This window comes from Corapipo altera, unplaced genomic scaffold (genome assembly GCF_003945725.1).
Source record: "Corapipo altera isolate COAL_440 unplaced genomic scaffold, ASM394572v1 22b, whole genome shotgun sequence".
Lineage (NCBI taxonomy): Eukaryota > Metazoa > Chordata > Aves > Passeriformes > Pipridae > Corapipo > Corapipo altera.
In genome coordinates this window covers 17,147-42,094 of record NW_020884876.1, presented here as the reverse complement: position 1 = coordinate 42,094, position 24,948 = coordinate 17,147, and the positions used below count along the sequence as shown (strand labels likewise).

At 39.7% G+C, this 24,948-nt stretch overlaps 1 protein-coding gene across 1 annotated transcript; it reads left to right on the top strand.

Moving 5' to 3' along the window:
- The first annotated feature begins 14,775 nt into the window (after window positions 1-14,775).
- On the top strand, window positions 14,776-15,938 carry LOC113943802 (BTB/POZ domain-containing protein KCTD8-like). Its single transcript, XM_027636049.1, has one exon. The coding sequence runs from the start codon at window positions 14,836-14,838 to the stop codon at window positions 15,751-15,753; it is 918 nt and encodes a 305-aa protein (XP_027491850.1). The 5' UTR covers window positions 14,776-14,835; the 3' UTR covers window positions 15,754-15,938.
- Window positions 15,939-24,948: the final 9,010 nt, after the last annotated feature.

The following is a 24,948-nucleotide window of genomic DNA, read 5'->3' as shown; positions in this document are numbered from 1 at the left end:
TTTATGTGTTAAACTTCCACTTTTTAGAAGAGCCTGGGATTGGCTTGGTATGCTTTTCCTCCTGTTGTGGTTTTGTGTGTTTTTTTTGTTTTGTTTTTGTTGTTGTTTGGTTTGTTTTGTTTGGGGTGGTTTTGTTTTTTTGTTTGTTTGTTTGTTTTTTCCCAACTGGTATTGTAAAAGGAGATCAGGCAAACGGGGTCAGTTAGGATTTTGAAGGTAAATACCCCTGGAAGCACAGTACTTTATTTTCATTTAATTGCCCTTTGGATCTGTATATATCTCCACTGCTTAGTGACACGATGTTCTTCTAAACTGAGAGAGTTCTGGACTGTACCTAAATTAATCCTGACCCTATATTTGTAGTTTTGAAAGCCAGTCTAGTTTGGTTTTGTAGTTAGACTCTCCCAGGTAACAGGAAACTAGAACTTTGGCTCCTTAGTTAGCAGCTCTGCACCCAGCTGAGTGTGTTTATTATAAACGAGGACAACTCCTCAAATTTCCATTCTTGGCGGGACCATGCTTGGCTTCAGTCTCTTTTTCTGGACATCACTGAAGATAAACATTAAAGGCAGTTTCAATGTTGACATAATGTACCATAATGATATATGTTTAATCAGGCTATTTAGTGTTATCAAAGGATCTTTTAAAAAATGAATCATAGTGTGTCATTTGAATATAAATGTAAACTAACTCAGACAACTCTCTGTATTATGAACCAATGCAGTATAGCAACTGAATATGAAATGAAATATTTGCCTAAAGCATGCAGGTGATAACAAAATTATGGGATATTGTTGACCCATGGAGAAAGCATTTCTCTACTCATTTGAAGAAAAAAATTACTTCTATTTTGATCTCATTAAAAAAAATGGAAAATGTATTCTATGGCATTATTCACAAAAATGCACAGCATTTTATTGTCTCACACCTAATTTGGAATTTTTAAGTGAGATTTAAGGAGTACAAAGGTCCAGTACAGCTTCTTAACATGACAGGATTTCATTATTAATAGGTATAGATCAAACATAAACCTCTATTAAAAAATGTCATGAAAAAAGCAGCATTTAAAATTAGTTTAGGTCTCTAGTGTATATTTTTGTAGAGCTGGAGGTTTTTGTTTCAGGTGATACGTTTACGTGTTCAAAAAATGATTCATTTCCGCTCTCCCTTCTATTTAATTCTCTAACAGGTAATCTTTCCCTCTGCACCTCCTAGCACTTTCACTGCTTTTTTGCATGATTCATTGAGCTTTTTGTCTCACATATTTCATCCAAGTGTAACAAATTCCCTCAAGCCAGCATTGGTCTAGAAAAGGCTGAGGATGGGAAAACAAGCTATTTCATATCAGGGTTAAAGACTTTAGATTATTTCTCTGCATTATAATAACAATGAATTTGTCTACTCAGGTTTTTTTGTTTTTTTTTTAAATCAGAGTTCTAGTTGAGATAAACTCTGATTTGTCAGGCAAAATTGTATCAGGGTAAATGAGAGTTCTGTGGCTGATTTCAGGGAAGCTAGGTTTTCACTCCATTTCTTTGCTTTTTCTAAGATACAAATCTCTGTTCTGTTGACCTAATTTGCTGCATTCTCCTTTTCTGTTTCTACATGGTTATTCTTACAGATCAGTGGAACACAAAGGTGCCTTCTACCAAGATTTCCATCATATTGAAAGCAATCACTTTCTTCCCTAGAAATATGCCTCCCAATGATCAGGTAGTCTCAATCAGCTCTTTAGGGAGTATTATTACCCATCAATATGAAAATGTATTTGGTGCACTGCTGTATTAGGAATACATTTGGTCTAACACATAATTTCTTACCTCTCCTCACCATTAAGCTCCTCTGGCCAGTGTCTGTTCTGATGTATGTCCTGAGCCCATTATCACCACTGAACTAATAGAGATAACACTAAAAATAACCATAAGAAAACTAAACTGGGAAGCTTTCAAGAAGACAAAAGGTATTTTTTTTCTACCTCTTTTCATATAGAAGTGTTTAAAGGTGTTGACCCTTTGGACATGATCGTTAAAACGTAGTGGTATGATCTCCTAGGTAAAACACTCTCAACCACAGATATTATGAATATAAATTTAATACTATCAATACATTTACTTTTAATGCAGTAAAAATGATTGGATGGCAGCCAGCCTCTCTACCTCATATAAAACCAGCCTCTATGATTAGCTATGTAGTAGAAATCTAATTATATGTTACAACAGAATGCCTAAAAGATGAATAAACTGGCTGAGAACATACTCCTTCCACACATGCAAAATTTGGCTCCACTCATTGCTTGTTTAACATTACTGATGAAGTTGTGCGTTTTCTCCCAGAGACAAGCATGGTCCCATGGGCCAAATTCTCCTCTGTTTTACATGCAATGCAGACTCTCTGGGTTAAATACTTAGAATACACTCCATTGTCATATTGTGCCTTAGCAAAATTCTCTTTTTGTATCATACATCTTAAAAACATCACTTTTGAAAGGTGACAGTGCTCTTGTGAGTGCCAGCAAAACCTGTCATCAGTTTGGCAGATGGAAATTAAACCAAGAAAAGCATGTAAGTATTCATGTAGGTCACAATCTGAAAAAATAATCCATAAAATTGTACTGAAGCTTTATTCTGCTTCCTTCGCCAATTCAGCTACTGCAAACAGCAGTAATTTGTTGCACAACAGTAAAACACGAGAGCTAAAGTTAGTTTTAGGTTCATGTAGGCAACTGCACATTTTCAACAGCCTTTGAACTACTCTAAATTATGCTACCCTTGAAGAACTGCGTACCACATTCTTGCAAGTACAGATGGGAGCAGTGAAGAATTGTACAATAGATTCTCCCTCATAGAGTTGCCACAGCTGATGCTACAGTAACTCGAGTTACCCAAGTGGTGCAAACCTCCCACAGCAAAACTGGAGGCCTTACTTGATAATTTTTCATTATAAAAATCTCTGATACAAAATTAGGCAACTGTAGCGAGGAAGATAGATCTTATATTCAGCTAAGGTGGTGGTTTCAACTTTTTTTGATTAGCATCACCTGTAAGGGGTTATGTCCTACTATGTAATAAACTTCAACCTCATAGAAGTAATTTTGCTTAACTTAGTCACAGAATCACAGAAAATAGAATGGTTGGGGTTGGAAAGGGCTTCTGGAGATCATCTAGTCCAAGCCCCGCACTATAACAGGTTCGCTCACAGCAGGTTACACAGGCTCATGTCCAGGTGGGTTTTGAATATCTCCAGAGAAGGAGATTCTACAACCTCTCTATGCAACCTTTTTCAGTGTTCTGTCAAAACAAAGTTTTTCCTTATATTCAGACGGAACTTACCCTTTTGGTGACCCCAGGAGCTGACAGAACACAGGCTGTCAATGACAGTTTTAAGATGCATTTGCAACATACACAGAGAATAAATAAATAAAATATTTTTTAAAAAGTAATTTGACGATTTTAATATTTTAGGGGTTTCAGAAATATGATCCCTCAATTTCCAATTCCCAGCAGACAGAAGAATGAGAAACACCCGTAATGTTTCATGATTTATAATATAAAGTGCACTTCATAAAACTGGAAGCAATGTTAAAACAACATTTATTAGTCAAAGCCAAAATTAGTTGGCCATATTCTTAATTCTGTGTTAATGCTTTATTAGTGCTGGTATTTATATTACCTTTATTACCTGCTTGAAGTGCTTTAGTGTGTTTGGTAATTGAAATCTCTGTATTCCCTTGTACCTCAACACATTGGATTTTAATTATTAGTTCCTGAAACATGTCGGTTTGATGTTTAATAGGACACATCTCTGTTTCACTTCAATTTTTTCTTTTAATCTTATCTTTATGCTTGACATCCTCCATGCTTCCTTCTCCATATTTGTGGGATTTGTCATTCTCAGCAGTATTTGTGCTAAAAGTATTTTGAAACTTATGATGTAGAAAATAGTGGTTATGTTTTATCTCCATATGTATACCACCAGCTTCATTTCTTCCACTTGAGTCTCTCAAATCCATGACTAGGTTAAGAAAAATCTCCCATTACTCCAACAGCTCCCTTGACCTTTCCATATGCCTTTTCATTTACTCAGTCATTTCACACTCGAGCTGTTGTTTTGGGAGAAGGCGAAATACAGCATATTTTTGTAACTAGTTTATTCTCTCAAACCAATTCAAATTCAACCCTGAATGACACTGTAGACTTAGAAATGACCAGGTCACCACTGTTCTTCGCTCAAGTAACAAGCAAATCAATGTCTATATGAACACCTCCATGGGAAAACAAGAAGAATGTTCCTCTCTGCATTTTCTCATAGCATGGAGTGGAACAGTTGGAAGGAAAACCCAAACATCTCCTCACAACAATGAATTTTCTGGCTCATTTATGCTTGTATTACAACAGTTTTTATCCTTCTCCAAGTTCTCTTCTCCAAAGTAAAAAGGGATGAAGTAATCTCATTCTTAGGACTGCTGCTCATAAGGAAAGATTCTTATTTCACATTTCTGCTGGCTTCATCTAATCTATATTTGTTATTTTTAATAGCCCACCTAATGTAATCTACAAACCAGATTTAAGTTATGTCCGTAATACTCTACTTTTCTTCATAAGACTATCTACTTTGTTATACTTTCCATTTTTATATAGGCATTTTAACAGCCTTTTGTTATTGAGCTTACGTTATGGTATATTAATGTCTACAAATTCCCCATTAATCTGTCATATAGTACATTTCCAGCACAAAAAACCCCAAACCATTGTTAACGTATACTCTACCTTTTTGTTTGCATCCTCTCTATATAAGTATTTGTTAGAGAGGCCATGTTCAGGTAAGACTTCAGTTTGCTTGAATAGGTTCAGCTGACTATAAGATGTTCTTCTAACATTAGAATATCCAAAAAACTGAGTTACTGATGCACTCAGATAATTTCTAGAAGCCTTTCCTTCCCATTCAATATATTAAGGGTCAGCAGGAATTCAAAGTCTCACAGGAGACAGGGCAGTTGAATCATATAGAATCGTTTAGGTTGGAAGAAATCTTAAAGATCATCTAGTTCCAATCCCCCTTCTGTGGGCAAGGATACCTTCCACTAGACCAGGTTGCTCAAAGCCCCATCCAGTCTGCCCCTGAAAACTTTCAAGGATGGAGCATCCACAACTTCTCTGGGCAACTTGTTCCAGTGCCTCACCGTCCTCACAGAGAAGAATTTCAACGATAAAAGAAACACTAGAGGAAATGTGGGCACCCTCCAGAAGAAAATAGGAGACCTGATTACACAGGATATGGAGAATGCTGACAGTACGCAACCACTTTTTTCTCTCAGTCTTTACTAGCAAGTACTCCAGCCACACTGCCTGAGTCACATAAGGCAAGGGCATGGTCTGGGAGAATGATGAATCACCCACTGCAGAACATAAGGTTTGAGAGCATCTAAGGAACCTGAAGGTACACAAATCCATGGGATTAAGGGAACTAGCAGAAGAAGTGGCTAAGTCACTATCTGTCATATTTGAGAAGCAATGGCAGTCTGGTGAGTGGAAAAGGGGAAACATAACCCCATTTTTAAAAAAGGAAGACTCAAGTAACTACAGTACAGTTATGCTCACTTCTCATGTGGTCAGATGGCTACCAAGAGTACTTAGATCATTCTTTCCCTAGGGGTAGAAGCAAGGAAAACTGCCCTGGAGTTCTGCAGATCATTGTCTTGCCTTTTGAAAGATGCGGTGCAGCACTTGGTGCTCTATAGTCTTTTGTGCCTCCCCCAAGCTCCACAACCTTTCAAAGCTGTCAGAGAGCAGCCTGACATCAGCCAGCTCACTCAATACCCTCAGAGAAATCCCCTCAGGTTCAGTGGACTTATACAACACAAGATTTCTCAGGAGACCCCTGAGCTAAACGTTCTACAATACTGGAATTTCTCTGCTCCTTGATCCCTGCTTCTGCGCTAAAATGCCTGGGAACAGTGTCAGTGAAGACCGAGATGAAAGAGGCACCAAGTACCTCTGCTTTGCCTACATTTGCAGTTACTGCATCACTCAGTGTGTTTGGCAAGCAGGTATATACTTTCCTTGCCTGATTTACTACTTATGTAGCAGAAGAAGCCCTTTTCGCTTTTGATATCCCCTGCTATCCCTGATTTAGCTTTGGTTTTTCAATCACATCACTTCAATCACATCACTGCACACTTCAGTAATGTTTCTATATCCTCTTTCATAATCTGTCCTAACTCCCACTACCTGTGTACATCAATTTTGTATTGCTCCATCCTATTTACCCATGCCTGCCTCCTTGGTAGATCTGTTTTGGTTTTGGTTTTTTTTTGTTTGTTTGTTTGGGTTTTTGTGGTTTTGTTTGTTTGGGTTTTTTTGTTTTTGGTTTTTTTTTTTGTTTTGTTTTTTTTTCTTGAGCATCAACATGGATTTTTCTTGTGTTTCAGGAAAATTAAAGGTCCGCTGGACCTTTTGAGCTTCTTTTTCCTGTGGGTGTGGCTCCCACAAGAACTGCCTCCCACCTACCTCTTCTCTGAGAAAGTCACAGCCTTCTGTTGTGAGGTCCAGGGCTACTCACCTTCTTAATCCCCTACAAGATCTTGGGCTCCTCTGTATCAGGATCATTACAGTCATAGCTCCCATTCACTGTCCCAGCCCTGACAGTTATAAGCCCTGACACCCCCTAGAAACCTCCCCGTTTGCCCAGGGAGGTGGAAGTCCCGCAGGAGAACCAGTGCCAGTGACCAGAAATTTGGCCATGACAGTTCTGTGTCTACACATGGTGCTCTAGTTCAAATGTAGACACAAGGAATGTGAGAAAAGGCTAGCACATAAAATATATTATTTCATTACTTCCTAGAAACAACTTAAAACAAACTAAGGTTGCTTTTTTGAGGCTGTTTGGTTCACGTTTTATTTTATTTTTTGTCCTTTTGACTTTAGCAATAAAATATGATGGGTAATAAACCCCTCTTCTGAAACCGACCATCTTCCTGTCTCCAGCATAAATGTATTTGTGATCAGTTTAAACCTATTTGACTTTGGGCCAGCATGGCCATTCAGGATTTCATACTGTAGTCATGTATAGTTATTGTACTCCTCTCAGCTTTCATTTTGTGAGATTAAATATGCCAAGCTTCTGTAGTTTTGCCTTCTTTCCTTTTAAGATAGAGATACATCTTATATCTTAAATATATATAATAAGACTGTCTATTTTGATAAAAAACCTTGTAACAGTGAAGAAGTTACATACAGGTCATTAACAGCATTTTGTGTACTTAGTCAAAAAGAAAATATATATTTAAATATATGCCTGTAAATAAGTTTGTTCCTTAGCAAAAAAAAAAGAAAAAAAATCTGTCATTTGCCACATAGAACAGTTACAAACTACCACCATGCCATTAAGAAAAAATAATATGGTACAGCATTTCAACTAAAATACATTTTTAACTGTGTTGTTTTCATGTTTTTTGTCTATTTTCATGGGTTTTTTTATTGTCTTCTAAAGTGTGGGAGGCAGACATCTCTAAATCCTTTTGGGCGGCCACCACTATGAATTTTACTTCATTATTTTTCCTTTACGGCTTTTATTAATATTATTTTGATAGTGATAATAATTTGTTTGGCTGCAAAATCAAATGCACATTGTTATTAGTACTACTGACTTTCTCATTCTCATGTGTTAATTTACTGTATTATTCTTTGGAGCCTTACCACTTTCATACCTTTTCTTTTAGCTATCATTAATTTATAATTAGAACAGCCTCTGTAACTTTCTTTTGTGAATGCAGCCCCTTGCATGACAAAGCAATTATATCTTTGTTTTCTGATTTGGTTCTACAATGGAACATCAGGAAGAAAATAAGAAGTACACAAAAAAAGAAGAAAAAATATATGGAAATTACAAACAAATATTCATATTTCACTATGATATTTTGTCTATCCAGAATGACATGAGTAGAGAGTAAGCTCTAAGGCATTATGAATTATTATTTTATACTTTATATAAATGTTCTTTTATACTAAAGAAACAGCAGTATAACTGACACAGAAGCAAAGACATAGTATAATCTTTGATCCTGCATTGCATGTGAACACCTTCATATTAATCAGTACTCTCATCATAAGCAATGGGGCTCTTCAAAGATTGCAAAAATATTTTTTCTCCAGTGCCAAAATGGCACCTCCTGTTTAGGCACTTCACTCATACTAACTTTTGTGAATCAGGATAGGTTCTTGAATATTCTATTATAGATCTGATCCTGAGTGTTTTGCAGAATCAGAGCCATGCCTGACATTTCTTCTTCCTTTTTCACTTAGTCAACAGAAACTCTGACATACAATATGGCAAGTTAGAATATTACTAGAATAATGACATTTCTTGGTTTTGTGCATTTAAAAACTTAAGCATAATCTTAAGCTGGAAAAGTATTGTTTATTATATTTTCTTTGAAATTTTTCCCTATAATGAAGAAGGAAAAGATCGTTGTGATCATCTATTCCAATATTAGATAACCCAGAGCAAACAGGGAAAATCTATACTGGTTTTAGAGGAGTCCTAATTTGCACTACTGTAGGGAGCTCCCAAAATAAACACTGCTGCCTTAATTTCTCTGTGCTAGCCTGTGCATATCCATGCAGACACTAAGTGCCTACTTATCAGAACTCCTGAACACCACAAACATAAGCTGAAGCCAAAGGGAGCTAACTATGTAGACTCTATCAAAAATACATGAAAATCAAAATCTTTATTGACAAAAGAGTTACAGTCAGACTGTAGCTGCTCCAGCACAAGTGTGTACCGCTACACCTGTGTCCTATCAGTACCTGAGGTTTCTGTAGTTCATTCAACTTAGGTTCATAAAGAAGTGGTAGCAAGAGAATATGAGATTCAGTGTTCTGATCATAGAAAAAGGTGCATAATTGCATAAAAAGTGTTGCTATAGCAAATGAACATATTATATGCTTCAATATTCAGGAACCTGGTATTAATGAAATATAGCCTAGCTTTACTATAAGGAAATCACATGATAGCAGATATATATGTTTGTTCCATCAAGCTGTTCGTTTTAGCAGACTCTGGGAAATTGCTGCTTGACAGTGAGAAAGAAATGAGCAGCTGAGCAGAACATCAATAAACAGTACTTCTATGGAAATGACTTCACATTGATCAACATTTAAAAGATGTTTTTTAGAAAAGATAAATGAATGAAGAAGGAAAAAATAGTACATTCAAATGCTAACTACAGCCTACACTGAGAAAAGTGAGAAAAATGTCATTGTCATACTTGGGATACACTTGCATAACTGTACAGGCTATTAGGCCTAATTAACAGCAAGCTAACAGACTCTTGCTATGGGGGTGTTTATAGGCAGAATATGTTAAATGCAGAGTTTGATACATCAGAGTTAGAATTTAAATTTAGGTTAGTGAAAATTTACATAGAAGACACATTTCTGCCCTGAAAAGGAACTATGAACTAAGTACTTTCAGAATGCTAATTCTGAGTGCTAAACTTAACGATGAAAAAGAAATTGTGCATTCTTCAAGGAACAAATTCAGTGACATAAAACATCAAATAATTCTTATGTTTGTTTGGATAAAATAATACAATTGAAATATTGTAATGAAGCAAGACTGGCTTATAATTCCTGGGGTGGTTCGTTCTTTTGGTTTTGCTTTGGTACTGTAGCATAGCCTAGGGAATACTCCAAACTGCTACAGTATGAAAACATAGGCTTTATTTTAACTTTCATAAGTGACTCACTCTGGACCCAAAGAACTTGTCAGGTAAAGCTAAAGCAGCTGCTGTCATGAATAATTCAAACAAATCACTTAAGCCACAGTATGATGGAGCTGACTTCACAGTGGTAACCTTAGTAAATACTGTCAGAAAAGGGATAAATTAACTATTAGTGACTGAAACTTCCAGTCCTTGGGAAGTAAGAGTTGCTAAATTCTTTCTTGATTAACCTGACTGACAAAACTTCTCACCAAACCTTTTTTTCCTGAAAACGCATAATTTTTGAGACCTTAATAACTACTTGCTATGTTTCAAATGCAACTTAAATTAGAGCTATGAATTACAATGGACTTTAAAGAAGAAAGTTTCTACATTCCCAGAATCAAGCATGCAGTCCAATTTCTTCTGATTTCAGTCCCAGTAGTGCAACTAAATAATCTATAATACTGATGTAAATGTATACGATGCTGTTTAGGTCCTGAACATACAAATTCCCGCAGCACTAACTTTACACGTATGAGTGCTTCTGTTTAACTCTGAGAATTAATTACATAAATACAAATCCTTGTAAGACAGAATTCCAATAATTTTAGAATAATGAAATGTTACATATAAATACCTCTAAGGTTTAAAATGGATGAATTTTTGGGCCAGAAGGAAAATGTGAGGAATGAGCCAATAAGGAACAAACATAACATTTATATTGAAGTGTTGACTGTTAGAAAAGTGACAAGCTCAGAGTCTTTAGAAAAGCCATTTCTTTAGAATGATACTTTCTTGCCAACAACGAATAAGATATAAAGGAACGAGTAAGATCTAAGAATTTTTAACAGGAAAATATTAATAACTGTGAAAATGACAGAAATGACAACCAAATAGAGAGAAGGAATTGTGAAAGCAGCCAAGACTTCTAGGCTTACTAAGTCAGAGTACAGCAGCCTTAGAAATATGATTCTCCTGGCAGTTTCTCACACTCTCATTGACAGTTTTAGTGTCAGTTTTTGGGCTGATGACTTTTTGAAAGACAACATAATCATCTTAAATTCTTACTAGGTGATTTGTGTAATTATTGTACACCTGCTCATAGTAATCATCTGGAACTTTTTCTGCATGATGAGCTACTCTTCCTCCCTGATCCTGCAACTCTGGACAAAGGACCAAGTTCCCTTGGCTTCACTGGGAGCCTACCAGAATAATTTACTCCGTATTAAAAAAGTTAACCTAATTTATTCAGTTGTTGGGATTACAGAATTTTTTATAATTCTTTCTCTAAGAACCTCCAATTAAGTGCCTAATATCAGTATTTGTTCTTCTCCTACACATTATCCTCCACTTGGTTGTTCATTTTCATAGAGAAATAAGACTTTTTTACAATTATAATTTGAAAAGTCGTTATGTATCCTTCACTTCATGTTAACCAATCACCTTGGATTGTATTACTGAATGATTTTTTAAATGATGCTGAACTGCGTCTTTAAAACAAGTGTCTTGTGAAGAAAACTCTTGCTTCCACCTCTCTTCTTCTCAGAAACGTTAAATGTTCTATTTGCCAGATTTTACCCAATACAGTTTCACAAGAGAATACTGAAACATTTTTTTAAATGTAAAAAAGTTACCTTTAGCTAGGCAAATCAGTTCAAAATCTGACTGAGCAATAAGTCAAGTAAATGTATTAATTCCTGATATCCTAATTTCCATTTCAGAACTGGACAGTCTGAGCAGCAGTAAATGTGTACTTTTACCTACATGAATTTTTTATAAGAATGACCTGGGTGATCTACATGATGTAGTCTGGATGATCTTCCTGACTTTCCTTTCTGTCATTTCCCCCTCTCTCAGCATGATCCTCTCATTTAAGCCTAGATTTATTACGCAGCCTGGTCAAACCAGCACACTGACTGACTCCAGGGCAGGAAAGACTACAGTGAAAAGAAGTTTTTTATCTGAGGAACTTGTCCTGCCTGTGTCCCTCTAGGCTGCTTCCAAAAGGGGTGTTGCTGTTGTCGCCTGCTGCTTGCACTGTGTGCCTGCCTAAGGGAACCTCCAAAAGACATTCTTACTAACATGAATTCTTCAGCCCTATCTCAAAACACTCCTATAGATAAGGAAACAGTTCAAGACAGATTTTCATCTGCGGATGTTTTTTCCTCTCCGCTTTAAGCATGAGAAACCCTGACATATCTGAAGCTTAAGGATATTTAGTTATGTACCTAAAGATTTACTTGTTTTCATTGTACTAGCCTTAGACTTCACTCAAATAGCACTCCAGGATGCTGCTGCACTACACATAATGTAAGCCTGTAAGTAGATGCTTCTTACTCCATGGAACACAAATATGTTCTCTGTGCCCATTCTCAAGAAAAATTGCCTTTAGAATTTTTATGGGCTATTTTCACCAACTCAAAGACAGACATTATTGGGCCTAGTATATACTTATTCACAGAGGAAACCATGAGTTGACCAAATAATAGGCAACATAAAGGAGCTTAATACAGAAGGGTCTGCAAGCATTTGGTAAAAGGATTTCTCAAGTGCCTCAGGCAATTGCTGTTGACACTAGGAAGAATGTAGCACTGATTCTCCCTTCTTTACCTGATAATCCTCAGAAAAAACTTCTTTTCCTGAGTAATCCATTAATATTTATTTTATGCATGGCTTCTAGCAACCTGCCAGACTCTGGCAATTCTATGTGATTAATCTCATGCTGTTTTGCCAAACTATGTATCCTTAGATTACATATCCTTACAGATACAAGTCACCAAAGAGAAGGTTTAAGATACAGTTGTTCCAAGGCCATGGGCTTCTGAAGGGGAGAAAAAATGCAATTGTCCCCTTGCTAATGGCACCACATAGGGCATGGGAGCAGCTCAGTGCTGCTCATCAGTGTGATGCTGCAGTGTCACACCATGCAACACTCTGGCATGAGTTGTCTTACACATGGGCAAACTATTATCCCATATTACACAGAAGAGGGTGGGTATGAAATCTGTTCTCTTAGAAATCAGCAGAAACCTTTCAACTGAGTCCTCAGGAGAAATAATATCTCCTACAGAAATGAACAAGACTATGAAAACCGTCTCCTCTTGTGTCTTAAGGATTTGAAGTTAAAGAAAGAAACACATGACAAAATGGTCAATAAACAATGATGCCCAGATTTCTTGATGCTTAGCAGTTCCAATGGTTTTTCTGACCTTTGAATGTTTTTTCAGACCTTTCTGACCTTTGAGTTTTCTGCATTTCACATAAAATAAAAAAGGAAAGAGAGAATTTTACTTAATTTCTTACAATTATTTCCGTTTTCAAAACTATTAATTGGTTTCAGTAAGTGGTCAAGGAAGTGCACTGCAGAAATCCTTCCTGCACATTTGTTCTTTGTGACAAGCCCTTTTACTCCCACATAATTCTTATGTTTGAAGCACATCTAGTTGTCCAGGAGTCTTTTCTCAGTCTGGCCACATTCTTGATCCAATGGGTGGTGGATGTGCCTCCCTTAACACCAACCACGTAAAAACTAGAGGAGTTCTCTCTCAACACAGATTTAGTGTTAGTGTATAGCAAACGGAGAGAGGAAAGTAGCACCATGGACAGATTTGTCCCACCTTGAAAGATAGGTTGGATGAAGTGCTGTGGATGTGTATGTTACTGCTTTAAAGCAGAGAAATCTACACTAGTGGTTTAAAAGGCCTGACCAAGTTTTGGATGACCATTTGTCTTGATCACAGCACAATAGCGAGGAAGTGACAGACTGCAGCTGTATCTGCCTGCAAAATGATAATTTTTACCCCCAGGCCTGAAGTGACTCTTGTTTAAATGAAGAACGAGTTGGGCTCCTGCCACTATGTGGCACAATTAACAGTTGAACCCTTAACATTTAGAGGGTTATAAAAAAAACAAAGCTGAAGTGTTCCCATGCATGAACCACCCAGCATAACTGGGTGCAGCACTGATAGTCAGAGAAATACAGTCAGATTTAGGCCTCAGATTTTACTGGCAAGAGCAATTGTACATCTCTTACCCAACATATAGGCACAAGTCTGGGCTCCAGAATATTCCAGCAGTACAGCCTGAAAGTACATGCATCAGAAATCTGGATGCAGGTGAGCTGTGGCTCTCAGTAGAAACAAATAAGATTAAAAAACTCCACTACTACAAATTTAGTTGCTTCACAGCAAAGAATCCAGACACTAACGTGTTCAAAATCAGTGTCTGTTATCTGGATCCTAATGGCAGCTGACTTTTTTTCTGCTCTGAATCACCCCAATTCCATCGTCAAGCTAGCAAGCACGTCAAGCTTCTCTGAAAACGAAGATCCCAGTGTGCCGTGCTACAGCAAAGCTTCAAGACATCAAATACAGCATTTGTGTCCCACTAGGGCCCATTAGATTTGTGCCACCAGCACAGCTGAACACTGGTTTCTTTTGTGCCCTCAATTAAATGCTCCCTGAACTCACAGTAAAGGCATGCTGACAGACGCAAGATGGGGAAAAATGCTGTCATATGCATCCTGTTGGATGTTACTTTTGGAAGGACGACCACCATTCTAGCACTCTGCAAGTGTTGACTGGCGCAACAGCGTAGGAGAGACATAAGCATTTGGGAGAGGCTGGGAGATTTTTAAGGGGAGGGGGTTAAATAATTTCAAAGCGAAGCCAGCCAGCCGAGGCGAGGGGAGGAGCTGGGGTAGGGGCTTCGCTCTTCCCTGGGCCGAGCCTGGCAGCGCGGGAGCGCTTTGCCAAGTGGCAGCCGGCTCTGGCGGCCGCTCGGGCCCGAGCCCAGCGCGGCTGCGACCCCGCGCCCCCGCCGAGCGGAGCGGGCAGGGGCAGGGGGGCGCTCGGGGCGGGTCGGGTCGGCCAGCCCAGCCCAGCCCGTCCCAGGGGTCGTGCCGCCCGCCCGCCGTGCCGGAGGGCGCCAGAGCAGCGGCTCCGTCCAGGCGCTTCCGGGCGCGCCGGGCGGCGGGGGAAGGAGGAGAAAGAGGAGAAGAAGGAGGAGGAGGAGGAGGAGGAGGAAGGGAGGTGTGGGTGGAGGGGAGGAGAGGGGAGGGGAAGGAGGGGTGGAGGGAGGCCGGCTTTTTTAGGAGGGAGACCCTCCTTCGCGGCCGCCCGCTCGCAGCCATGGCTTTGAAGGAGGCGGGCGGCAGCATCCTGCCCATCAGCGACATGGTATCGGGGCCGTCGGGCTCGCCGTTCCCCGAGGTGGTGGAGCTGAACGTGGGAGGCCAGGTGTACGTGACGAGGCACTCCACGCTGCTCAGCGTCCCGGACAGCACGCTGGCCACCATGTTCTCCCCGTGCCGGGGTGGCCCGGCGGCGGCCCGCCAGCTGCCCAGGGACAGCCGGGCACGCTTCTTCATCGACCGCGACGGCTTCCTCTTCAGGTACGTGCTGGATTACCTGCGGGACAAGCAGCTGGCGCTGCCCGAACACTTCCCCGAGAAGGAGCGGCTCCTGCGGGAGGCCGAATACTTCCAGCTGGGCGACCTGGTGAAGCTGCTGTCGCCCAAGGTCACCAAGCAGAGCTCACTCAACGACGAGGGCTGCCAGAGCGACCTGGAGGATAGCAATTCGCAGGGCAGCAGCGACCGGCTTCAGCGGGCGGCGCTGGACAAGCGCTCGGGCTTCCTCACCGTGGGCTACCGCGGCTCCTACACCACGGTGCGGGACAACCAGGCGGACGCCAAGTTCCGCCGCGTCGCCCGCATCATGGTGTGCGGTAGGATCGCCCTGGCCAAGGAGGTCTTCGGAGAGACCCTCAATGAGAGCCGCGATCCCGACCGCCCCCCCGAGAAGTACACCTCCCGCTTCTACCTCAAATTCACCTACCTGGAGCAAGCCTTCGACCGGCTCTCCGAGGCGGGCTTCCACATGGTGGCTTGCAACTCCACTGGCACCGCCGCCTTCATTAACCAGTACAGGGACGACAAGATCTGGAGCAGCTACACGGAGTACATCTTCTTCAGTAAGTGCTGGCCGCGCTCCCGTGCCGTCCTGCTCCTCCCCACCCCCGGGGGATGCATGACGGTGTCAAGTTAAAAGTACAGATGCACCCCTATACTGTAGCCCTTCCTGTCCCAAAGCGACATGAAGCTGGAGAGAAACGTGGGCTGCCCCCTTTCCCCTCTCACTCGTTTCTGTCACCGCCACAGTTCAAATTCCATTTTGTGCGTTGTGGGGGCGGGACAGGGCTGCCTGATGCCCCGTCCGGAGCGCGGCGTGGAAGCAGCTCCCCCCACTCCGTGAAGCAGCCGGGGCTGCTGCTACCTTTTGGTGCCGAGGGGAGAGCTGACCCCTACGTGTCGGGGTCTCCCGGGGGAAGTCGCAGTGGGTCGGGATCGGGGGGCTGCGGCGCCCGGAGGGTCCCTGCCCCGCTGGTCGGACGCGGGTGCGGTGCGGGCACGGCTCCGGCTCTGCTCCGGCGCAGAGAGTTGCGGTGCTCCCTGCCAGCCAGGCGGCGCAGAGATCTCAGCGGCGGAGCCCCGAGCAGGGAAGGGTTTTAATATTTTATTGCTGCGTTTTCTTCGAGTGAGCGCACTGCGCCTGGGCACGGTACCCGGGAGGGAAGGAGCAGGGAGGGCACAGCCAACTTCCCGAGGAGCAAGAAAGAGTCAGACTCTAAGGTGGTAGAAAAATGGAAAAGAGAAAATAAACCCCTGCGTAGCCAGTACACAGCTCCTGAGCAACTTCGCTAGTTGGCTGCGGGTAGCCTTGAAGGTTTCGGGTCACTCGCAAATCGGAAAACCGAGCGATGACGAATGAGTTTCAATCTGGCAAAGTATGTAGTGCTATGTAGGGCACTGGCTGAGCAGCGGGTTCGCGTGATGAAACCGCAGCTGGATGGAGAACACAAACCCCTGGCAGAGATTTGTCTTTGAAAGAGAGAGGCAACCTTAAACATTACAGATGTGTTTGAGAGTCGAGTGAGCCGGAGGAAGAGAGAGATGTTGTGCATTCACTTCTTTCTTCTCCTGCCTCTGTGTGGTCTCATGCTCCCTAAGCACAGGAGGGACGAATTGGCAGAGCATCTGCCTGCCTGTGGTGAGGTGGGAGATGCAGCCTCCAACTAACTTCAGTAATAGGGCAGCTGAACATAAGCAACTTGTTTTGTGTGCAAAACTGGACTTAGGCACAGTACTTAAAAAAGGAGGGAACTGTGAATGGTTTTCTACTGAGAGGAGAAACTAATTACATTGTTTGGATTGCTATATATTATAGAGGTGGTTACCAACCTTTACTGAGCAGACTGAACTACTCAGATCAATCTTGAAAACGGTATTAAAACAGTTTTTGAAGAGTCATTGCATAACTTATATCTGGTCATATTTCAATAAGATATGTAAAAACTGAGCTGTAGAGAAGCTTCACATTCTCCTGGGTGGACTTCTATTAAGTATTTTACTATCAAATATTTGATATTGTTAAATCATTTTTCTGGGAAAAATGGACATACTTTTCTAAATAGTAGAAATTCCTTATTGTTATTATCAAGACTATGAAATAGTCTGTTCCATTTGCTTAGAAATAGATTTGTAGATGCATAATTATTTATGTGCATTTGTGATGCTCATAACGTTTTAGTTATTTTTGTGTGTGTCTGTGTTATGATAAGGTTGCTGTATACAGTCCTCTGATTCACATCACTGTTCCAAATTAATCCCTGCTGTAATACCCCTGATTTATGTGGAATAATGCCAGGGATGAATTGGATGTTGTACATCATGATTTTTGTTTTAGTTTTTAGTACTCCAGCTTCTGATGTTATGAAAAGTAAAACAGTTATTTAATTACTTAAATTGATACAGTTAACTGAAAATTTGTCCTTGCTTAATATTTTGGGTGGGTTGGCGGTTGGTTTTTTTTTTTTTTACTTCTGAGTGCAAAAAATGGCTGAGATAAAAGTAGGTTGAAAAGATGTTGATTGTATTTTAATTTTTGTTGCTTGTTACACATTTAGAAACCTTTTTGTATAACAACTTTGTACATTGTTGTGTGATCAGATAGATTTTTCTGAGATAGAGCAAGATGGAAACAACACTTAAGAAAAATCACTGAAGTGGGAAGAGAAATATGCAAAACACAGTGCCTGAAGTAAATGCTTTAGGAATTTTTGTTGTTTTCTTTTTTTTTAAATCTGACTAGATGCCCAATTGATGGAGACTTGATTAAAAAAATACTTTATTATAATAATAATAATTACAAAATGCCCTGGATGGATTGGGTGCTTGCTCTTGCCTTGCCTGACTGATGCACAAAAGTCCAGCAAAGGGAGAGCAAACCTTGGAAGCCTTGGTGCTCTGCAGCAGGGGTGGGAAGATGGGTCGGGATTACTGGCTGTAGGGTCTCCAACAGCATTAGCCAGGATCGTGTTCCTTCCTAGCTCACAAACAAGGCTTACTAGACAAGGAGAAGAGCAACCGCTTTTCAGTTTTTTTATTTGCCAAATGTCCCCATGAACCCCAGAAAGGAGGCAGTTTTGGTTGGGAAGTTGCTGATTTCAAGAGCTCTCAGGGAGAATGTACAGCCCTGGACTGTGTCTTACAGACAAAAAAATATCATAACCAAAGACTTTAGGGAGCCTGTTCCAGTTTTGGCCGGTACCTGAGGCTTAATTCGGTGCTAGTGGAGAAGAAACCTCCTTTTATGTCCCGCTGGAAAAAACTGTACCTGCATTTGCATTTGTTATTCACAGCATGAGCTTCTGCAACCAGCAGCAACTGTATTAGTTGTTGATCGGTAAGTCTATAGCAGTCATATAAACTTTGTTTTCACCGTTTCTCATGAGGGCTGTGGACAGTTCTGCTTCCTAGTTATGATAGATAGCGAAGTGATTGGAAACATACATGAAGATGTATACATTCTACCTGTTTCCTCAGGTCAAAAGCAGGTGAATAAGTGTCTCAGCAAGAGCTACTAAGGAGTATTTGAAGGCCAGAGGTTTAATCTGTTGGTTTGTGGAACAGTTTTCAGTTCTGTTTCTATTATCTCTCAAACTTTGGTAGGTTTTTTGAGTTGAAATACCATCTATCACTTTTCCAATAAAATGGAAATTATTTCATATTCTTAAACATTCCAGCAGATCAAATTCACCTGGGGTACTGCATGTATATTTAACTAATTTATGAAATGCTTGATATCTAGGGATGGATTAGTCAGACTAATTCTAATTGAAAAACTAGAGGTTGTTTGAAATTGCTTACCAGGAAATAATGCTTCAGCCTTTGGCAACATGTCCTGACAAAAACAGACTTTCCTTCTTAATATATATAAATCCTATAAAAAATGTTACATTCTTTGCCCCCAGTGGTGTTCAAGCTATCATGCATGCAATGACATCTTCATTTGTCTACACAGTTAAGCACGTGGCCAGAATTTACCCTGCATCTTGTATTGGTGGCTTAGTTCTGAAAACTGCTCACATATCTGTTCCGTGTGTCCATTACAATTCCCATCTCCTAACGGTCAATGAAAGGAATAAACTTTTACATGGTAGTGAAAAGGCTCTATCAGAGTGTACCAACTTTTCCTTTTTTTGTTTGTTTGTTTTTACCCCCTTATAGCCTGGTTCCATGTTATTAATGCTCTCACCTCATCACACACGGGGATGACTGGGGTCAGGTTAATGTAACATGAAATTCATATGGAGTTTGGGAAAGAGGCTGAAGCTCTTTTGCTGCTTAGTTTCAAACTGCCATGGAGGACAACGGTTTAATTATCTATTGGTGTGCAATAGGTGATGGCCTTCACAGAAGTGGCTTCTAACTGGAGACAGGAGACCTTGCTTCTTCATGTGACTGCGGGCACTGTAACATACCTTCTGTTAGCTGGCCTCTTTGTGAGAAAAGGGTGCAATGTACATTGTTTGGTTGGGGTTTTTTGATTTTTTTGGGGGGTTTTTTGTTTGTTTTTCTGTGGTTCACTGTTGTGTAGTGCAAGATTGCCTGTGTGTGCTATTACTATTTTTTTCTTCTGTGGAATCTAATTGGTCTTAATGGATTTTACATTTAGCATCTGCTATGCAATCTGACTTATGGGTGTTGAGAGCATTGTGCTCAGCTGGAAGCTTTCTGTGCTGAACTGACATCTTTATTGTAGGAAGAATGCAATACTATTTCCTGAAAACTTTGATATCCTTTCTATGTTGACACTCCTATTTCACATGTGAGTTTCTGTTTCCTTGTCTCTTGTTTTTGCTTGTAACAGGTGACATTTGCATGAATTTATGGTGCTTATTTTCCACTTGAAGTCACAGCACTCTGAGATTATATTGGTTGCTGTGGAAATTGTCATAAACAAGTGATAATAACTTTAATCAGTGGGGAATAAGCAGTTGGAAGCAATGAAGTTTTAGGAGACAATGTGGTATTTTGAAAAAAAAACAAACCCAAAACTCAAACAAAATTATGCTACCAACCCCCCCAAAACCCCACCAAACAACAACAACAACAAAACCCAACCGAAATTGTTTGTGTCATTGCAATAAAAAGGAGAAGAAAGCAGAAGGTGACGCTTGAAACATAGGGAACAAATGTATGTAAAATACTTTGAGGAGTTTGCTCTGTAAATGCCAAATCCAATTCAAGGTCACACTGGAATAGCAAGGTGATAGTGAGTCAGCAGATAACCCTAAACTGCTCTTTTGAGGGCAGAGTGGTGTGAGAGCCATCCTGTGGCTGATTTCTGTGACCATGCCAAGCTGCTCTCTAGCCATCACTGCTTATTTGATGGAGTTTTTACTATGTGGAGTATACATGTGCTTTTTTTTTTATTTTTTTTTTTAATAGGGAACAATTATATGTAAGATGTGCCAGGCTGGGGAGAAAAGAGACCAAGACAAAGGTAAAAAAAGGGTATTGCTTCTCCGTGGCACATTGAGATAAAGTTGAACAATTTACTTTGAGCCTGAACCAGAGCCTTAAAGATTAGAGTACAAATTTGTGGTGGTACAGGATGACAGAAAGGATTAAATCAGTATCACAAACACAGTGTAGAAAAGCTTCAGTTTTCTAACAGTGTCAAGATCTAGGAATGTTGTTTCTGATAAGACTACTGAGCAAAGCCCTTAAAAGAGAAATTTTTTAGGCAGTCCTGTGACTTTGGAAAACTGACATAAAACTTCAGGATATTCTGCCTTATGATTCCAGCTCAACTCTAATACATCTTAAAAATAAATAAATAATAGACTATCTTGTCATTCTTCCAAAATATATGTCCTTGAATCACAAGGGATGAATCAAAGTGTACAGTCATAAATTACTAATAAAAGAATATCTTATGCTACCAATTGACATAATGTGATAATCTAGACTACTGGTAACTGGTATTCTGATTTTAGTCATCATTTCAACCAAGAGACACTATTTCAGAATTATTTTAAAAGGTGAGATTAGGAACTCTGAACAAATATGGCTTTTTAGTAAAAAATGAAATCAACCTGCATTCAACAGCTGGTATAAAGACACTGCTGCAGTAATAAGCTATGCCAGGAACCTCTTGATTTTTCTTACACTTCAGTCAAAATATGCAAAACTGGACACAATGATTTGCGATCACATTTTATTCAGTATGTTCAGTTTGTGGTCCTACTACAATAAAATCATATTTTTAAGTACTGTGGAGCCTTTTTAGTATTTAGAGCTGAATATTGGAACTATTGTGTGGTGTTTTAAAAGTAAAATTAGAGATTAACTAAGAAAATCAACTATCCTGGGTAGTATATACAAGGATCAATGCTAGATAAGAAGTAAGCAAGAATTGATGCTTGCAGCTGTTGTTTCTGATGTTGGAAAATGGAAAAACACTGGTTTTGATATTATCCCAGACTGGTACTTCTTGTGGATTACTTGGGAAAAAGAGTGACAGTGTTGGAGAAGCTGACTTTGCTGGATCTGTACTATTTTGCAGGAAAAGCACTTCTTGGTGTCAGATCACTTCATAGATTTTCAAGGATTTATGACAGTAGTTGCAGGGAAATGTTTACTTTTCCACAGTAGGATGAGCAAATCATATTTTATTTTTTCTTTAGTGTCAACATGACATTCTAGTTATCTGCTGTTCAAGCACAGAATTTATGCATACAAAAACTTTCCTTTTAATATTGTTCCAGGCAGATGATTTAAAATTAAAATATTTCTGCTAATAAAATACATTTTAAAATATGTTTGCTTTCTCAGTATGATATGGCTGGTATTTCACTGCTGGTTTTCTCCATTGCGGCAAATACCACATTTATTATACCGTGGTGAGAATTTGTGTGGCAAACTAAAATTCTCCAAGCTTTGCACCAAGAGGGATTTCATTGATTGTCACATTATCCCCTTTCTGCCATAGTTCCACATTTAAACACAGGTCTCTAGAAATGAAAAACTGCTCAGGCAGCTCTATCAGAGGTCAAAAGTAATATTGTGTGGGTATGAGGAGAGAAGTGACCCAAAGACCCTCTTCTTGGTCCAGCTGAATATCAGCATGGCCTGAACAAAGTGACCAGAAGTAACTGCTTGTGTTCCGTTGTGTTACCTGTTTAAGGGTGAGATCTTTGGTGAGCCAGGTGGGCATAGAAGGAACGTGTGTAAGGTGGTTGCATCCGTCTCACCTCTGGGCTGCTCGAGACTGGTGGGTTTGGTGTAGCTTGCAGCCAGCTTAGCATTGCCCTACATTGTCTCAGCAGCTAGGCAGGTCCTGGGCGTCATGTGCTGCAGGAGAGGTGAATAGCACAGCCATGCTCTGGATTCTCTCTCAGATTTTTTCTTCTGAGTTTCTGTCTCCAGTTTTGGAATACTTTACTGCTAGAGTCACGTAAGAAGTTTGTTACAGAGTTAAGCTGACCAAGGTCATGTCTCCAGGGCTTTTTCACACTACAGTTATTTGGCTCGTGGTTATTTGACTTGGTATAATTGTTGAAAAAAGCTGGAGATGCTATACCAGCTAAGATCCTAACCTAACAAACAGATGTTATTTTTATATCCAAGAACAATTTTATTTCATTTCCATTTACAAGATCTTTGTTTCTTAAAGCATGTGGAGTCCTAATGCCACTCAAATCATAGCTCTTTTATAAACAGAGCCACAGGAAGTCCAGTGGAAAATGCTTAAAAAAAATTACTAGGCCAATTTCATTTTGGCATTAGCAAATCAAATGCTTCATGATGGATTTCCTGGGGAGGTTGTTTGCTCCAGCTTGATAAAACTGCATGTTCTTTTTGGGAAGAGGTCATTTATACTTACTTAAAATTCATATATTGACTAAGCATTAAAGGAAAAAAGCACTATGTCTAAAATGAAATTGTCATTCTCAGCAGTGTTTAAGTACTTTTATTTAAATGTTTTATTATTTTTTGTTTTTAAGCCAGTAACAGCCACTGCACATTTAGCCTCATATAAATTCAGGAATATTCAGTGAATTAATTCCTTTTATTTTTTTTCTTTGACCTAAATGGGATTAATCATATATATAAGGACCAACAGTGTGTGAAACTCAGGATCAAGTTCCATTCAAAACTACATCTTCACTGGGTCTGAAGCAGCAAATAGTCTTGTGCTAGTCTTTCACATAGAAGTGAAATGCAAACTACGGGAGTGGTAATTTGGTTTCATAACTGTTTCTAGAAGACATAATCCTGGCAGGAGTTAAGCAGTGATGATTTGTATTTTTTTTATGGCAACTTTAGAAAATAGTGCCATTCCACTTTGGTTGCATTTTATCAGATTGTGGTAGCTAAACTTGTCATGTTTGTTACATATTGACAGTTTAGCTTCAGAAGGCGTATTTAAACTAAAGACCGCATCTTGCTGCAAGGTGCAACTTCATTTATATCATCACAGTTATAAATATTTTGGGGACTTGACCAGACATTGGTAAAAATCACAAAGGTGTTAATGAGAGTCTCATATTTCTAGCAACAAGATAAATACAATGCTTTAAAAACTTTTCTGCAAATATTATTTCTTCTTGAAGCTTGATACTGTCATTCTCAAAGTTGCTCAAAAGAGGATTCAAAGGAATGGAACAACATGTTTACCTGTTTTTTGCACTATGTGGTCTGCCTGGCCATAAGCAGTGTCAGGACTGCTCTCAATTACAGCTGCTGCAATGATTCCTTCATCAATATCTTGCAGTTGAGAGTAGTTGGGTCAAAATTTAGTTGTTTCCTTTCTCTTTTCTCCTAGTATGCCTGAACCCTATGGCAGGGGCTCTGAGCAAAAGGGGTGCAGAGACAGGGGCCACTGCCTCTGGGGACTGTCACTGCCTCTGGGTGGCTGCCACCTCCTCGGGGCTCTGTGCATATTGGGTTGGCTTTGTACTGCTTACCCTGTACCTGACCTGTTTTCTGTTCCAATGACATGCCTCAGGAAATAAGGAAAACTAGTGTGGCTTATAGAATAAAAAATAATAGTACATCCTTTTGAAGGGATTTTACAACACTTGTTTAAAAAATACTGTGAATAACTCAATCCAGAGACAAAATTCAATCACAGGTGCAACTGTACATGGCAACTGGTGCACTGAAGCAGGTATGCTGCACATCTCTTCAGGGCGAGAAGGTCTGGGCTGATAAACTGGGGGGAGAAGTCAGCATCATCATTAACTTTTATTAATGAAATTAAATATTCCAAGTCTTCACTTAGCATATATTCAGTTGTATTATATTTAATATGTACAGAGATGTTCTCTTTGCTTTGGAAGAAGGATATGATTCAGAAGCAAAATCAGTCAGTATATTTTATTTTCTATATAAGCAAACAACAATAAACTTCAGATGCATTTTTGTCTTTTCTCTTTAATCCTTGCTGGGTTTCACCCTTTAGCAGTATTAACAAATATTCCTGAAGGGAGAAGAGTTGGTGCTTGGGGACTGTTGTCACATTTTGTTGTAAACAATCTTCTGCAACTTAGTAGAGATGCTTGTAAGGATTGCAACTAGATCAGTGTATTCCATGAAAGTTATTACAAGTGTACTATCATTCCAAAGGCTTTGTATTGGTGAACATTTTATATATGTCACAGGGATCTGTGAAGCTTTTTATTTAATAATAGGAGGAAAAATGGCCCAGAATTGCATAATTTCATGATTTACTTTCATAATGTCTTACTTTCATAGTGTCTTACTAACAGTTTAATTAAACAAGTTTCCCCCACCCCCCATCTGTTACCATTAAAACCACCATACCTGCAAAACTATGACAGTAATGACAAATGTCCATTTTGTGTATACAGAAGTATTCTCTGACACTCTG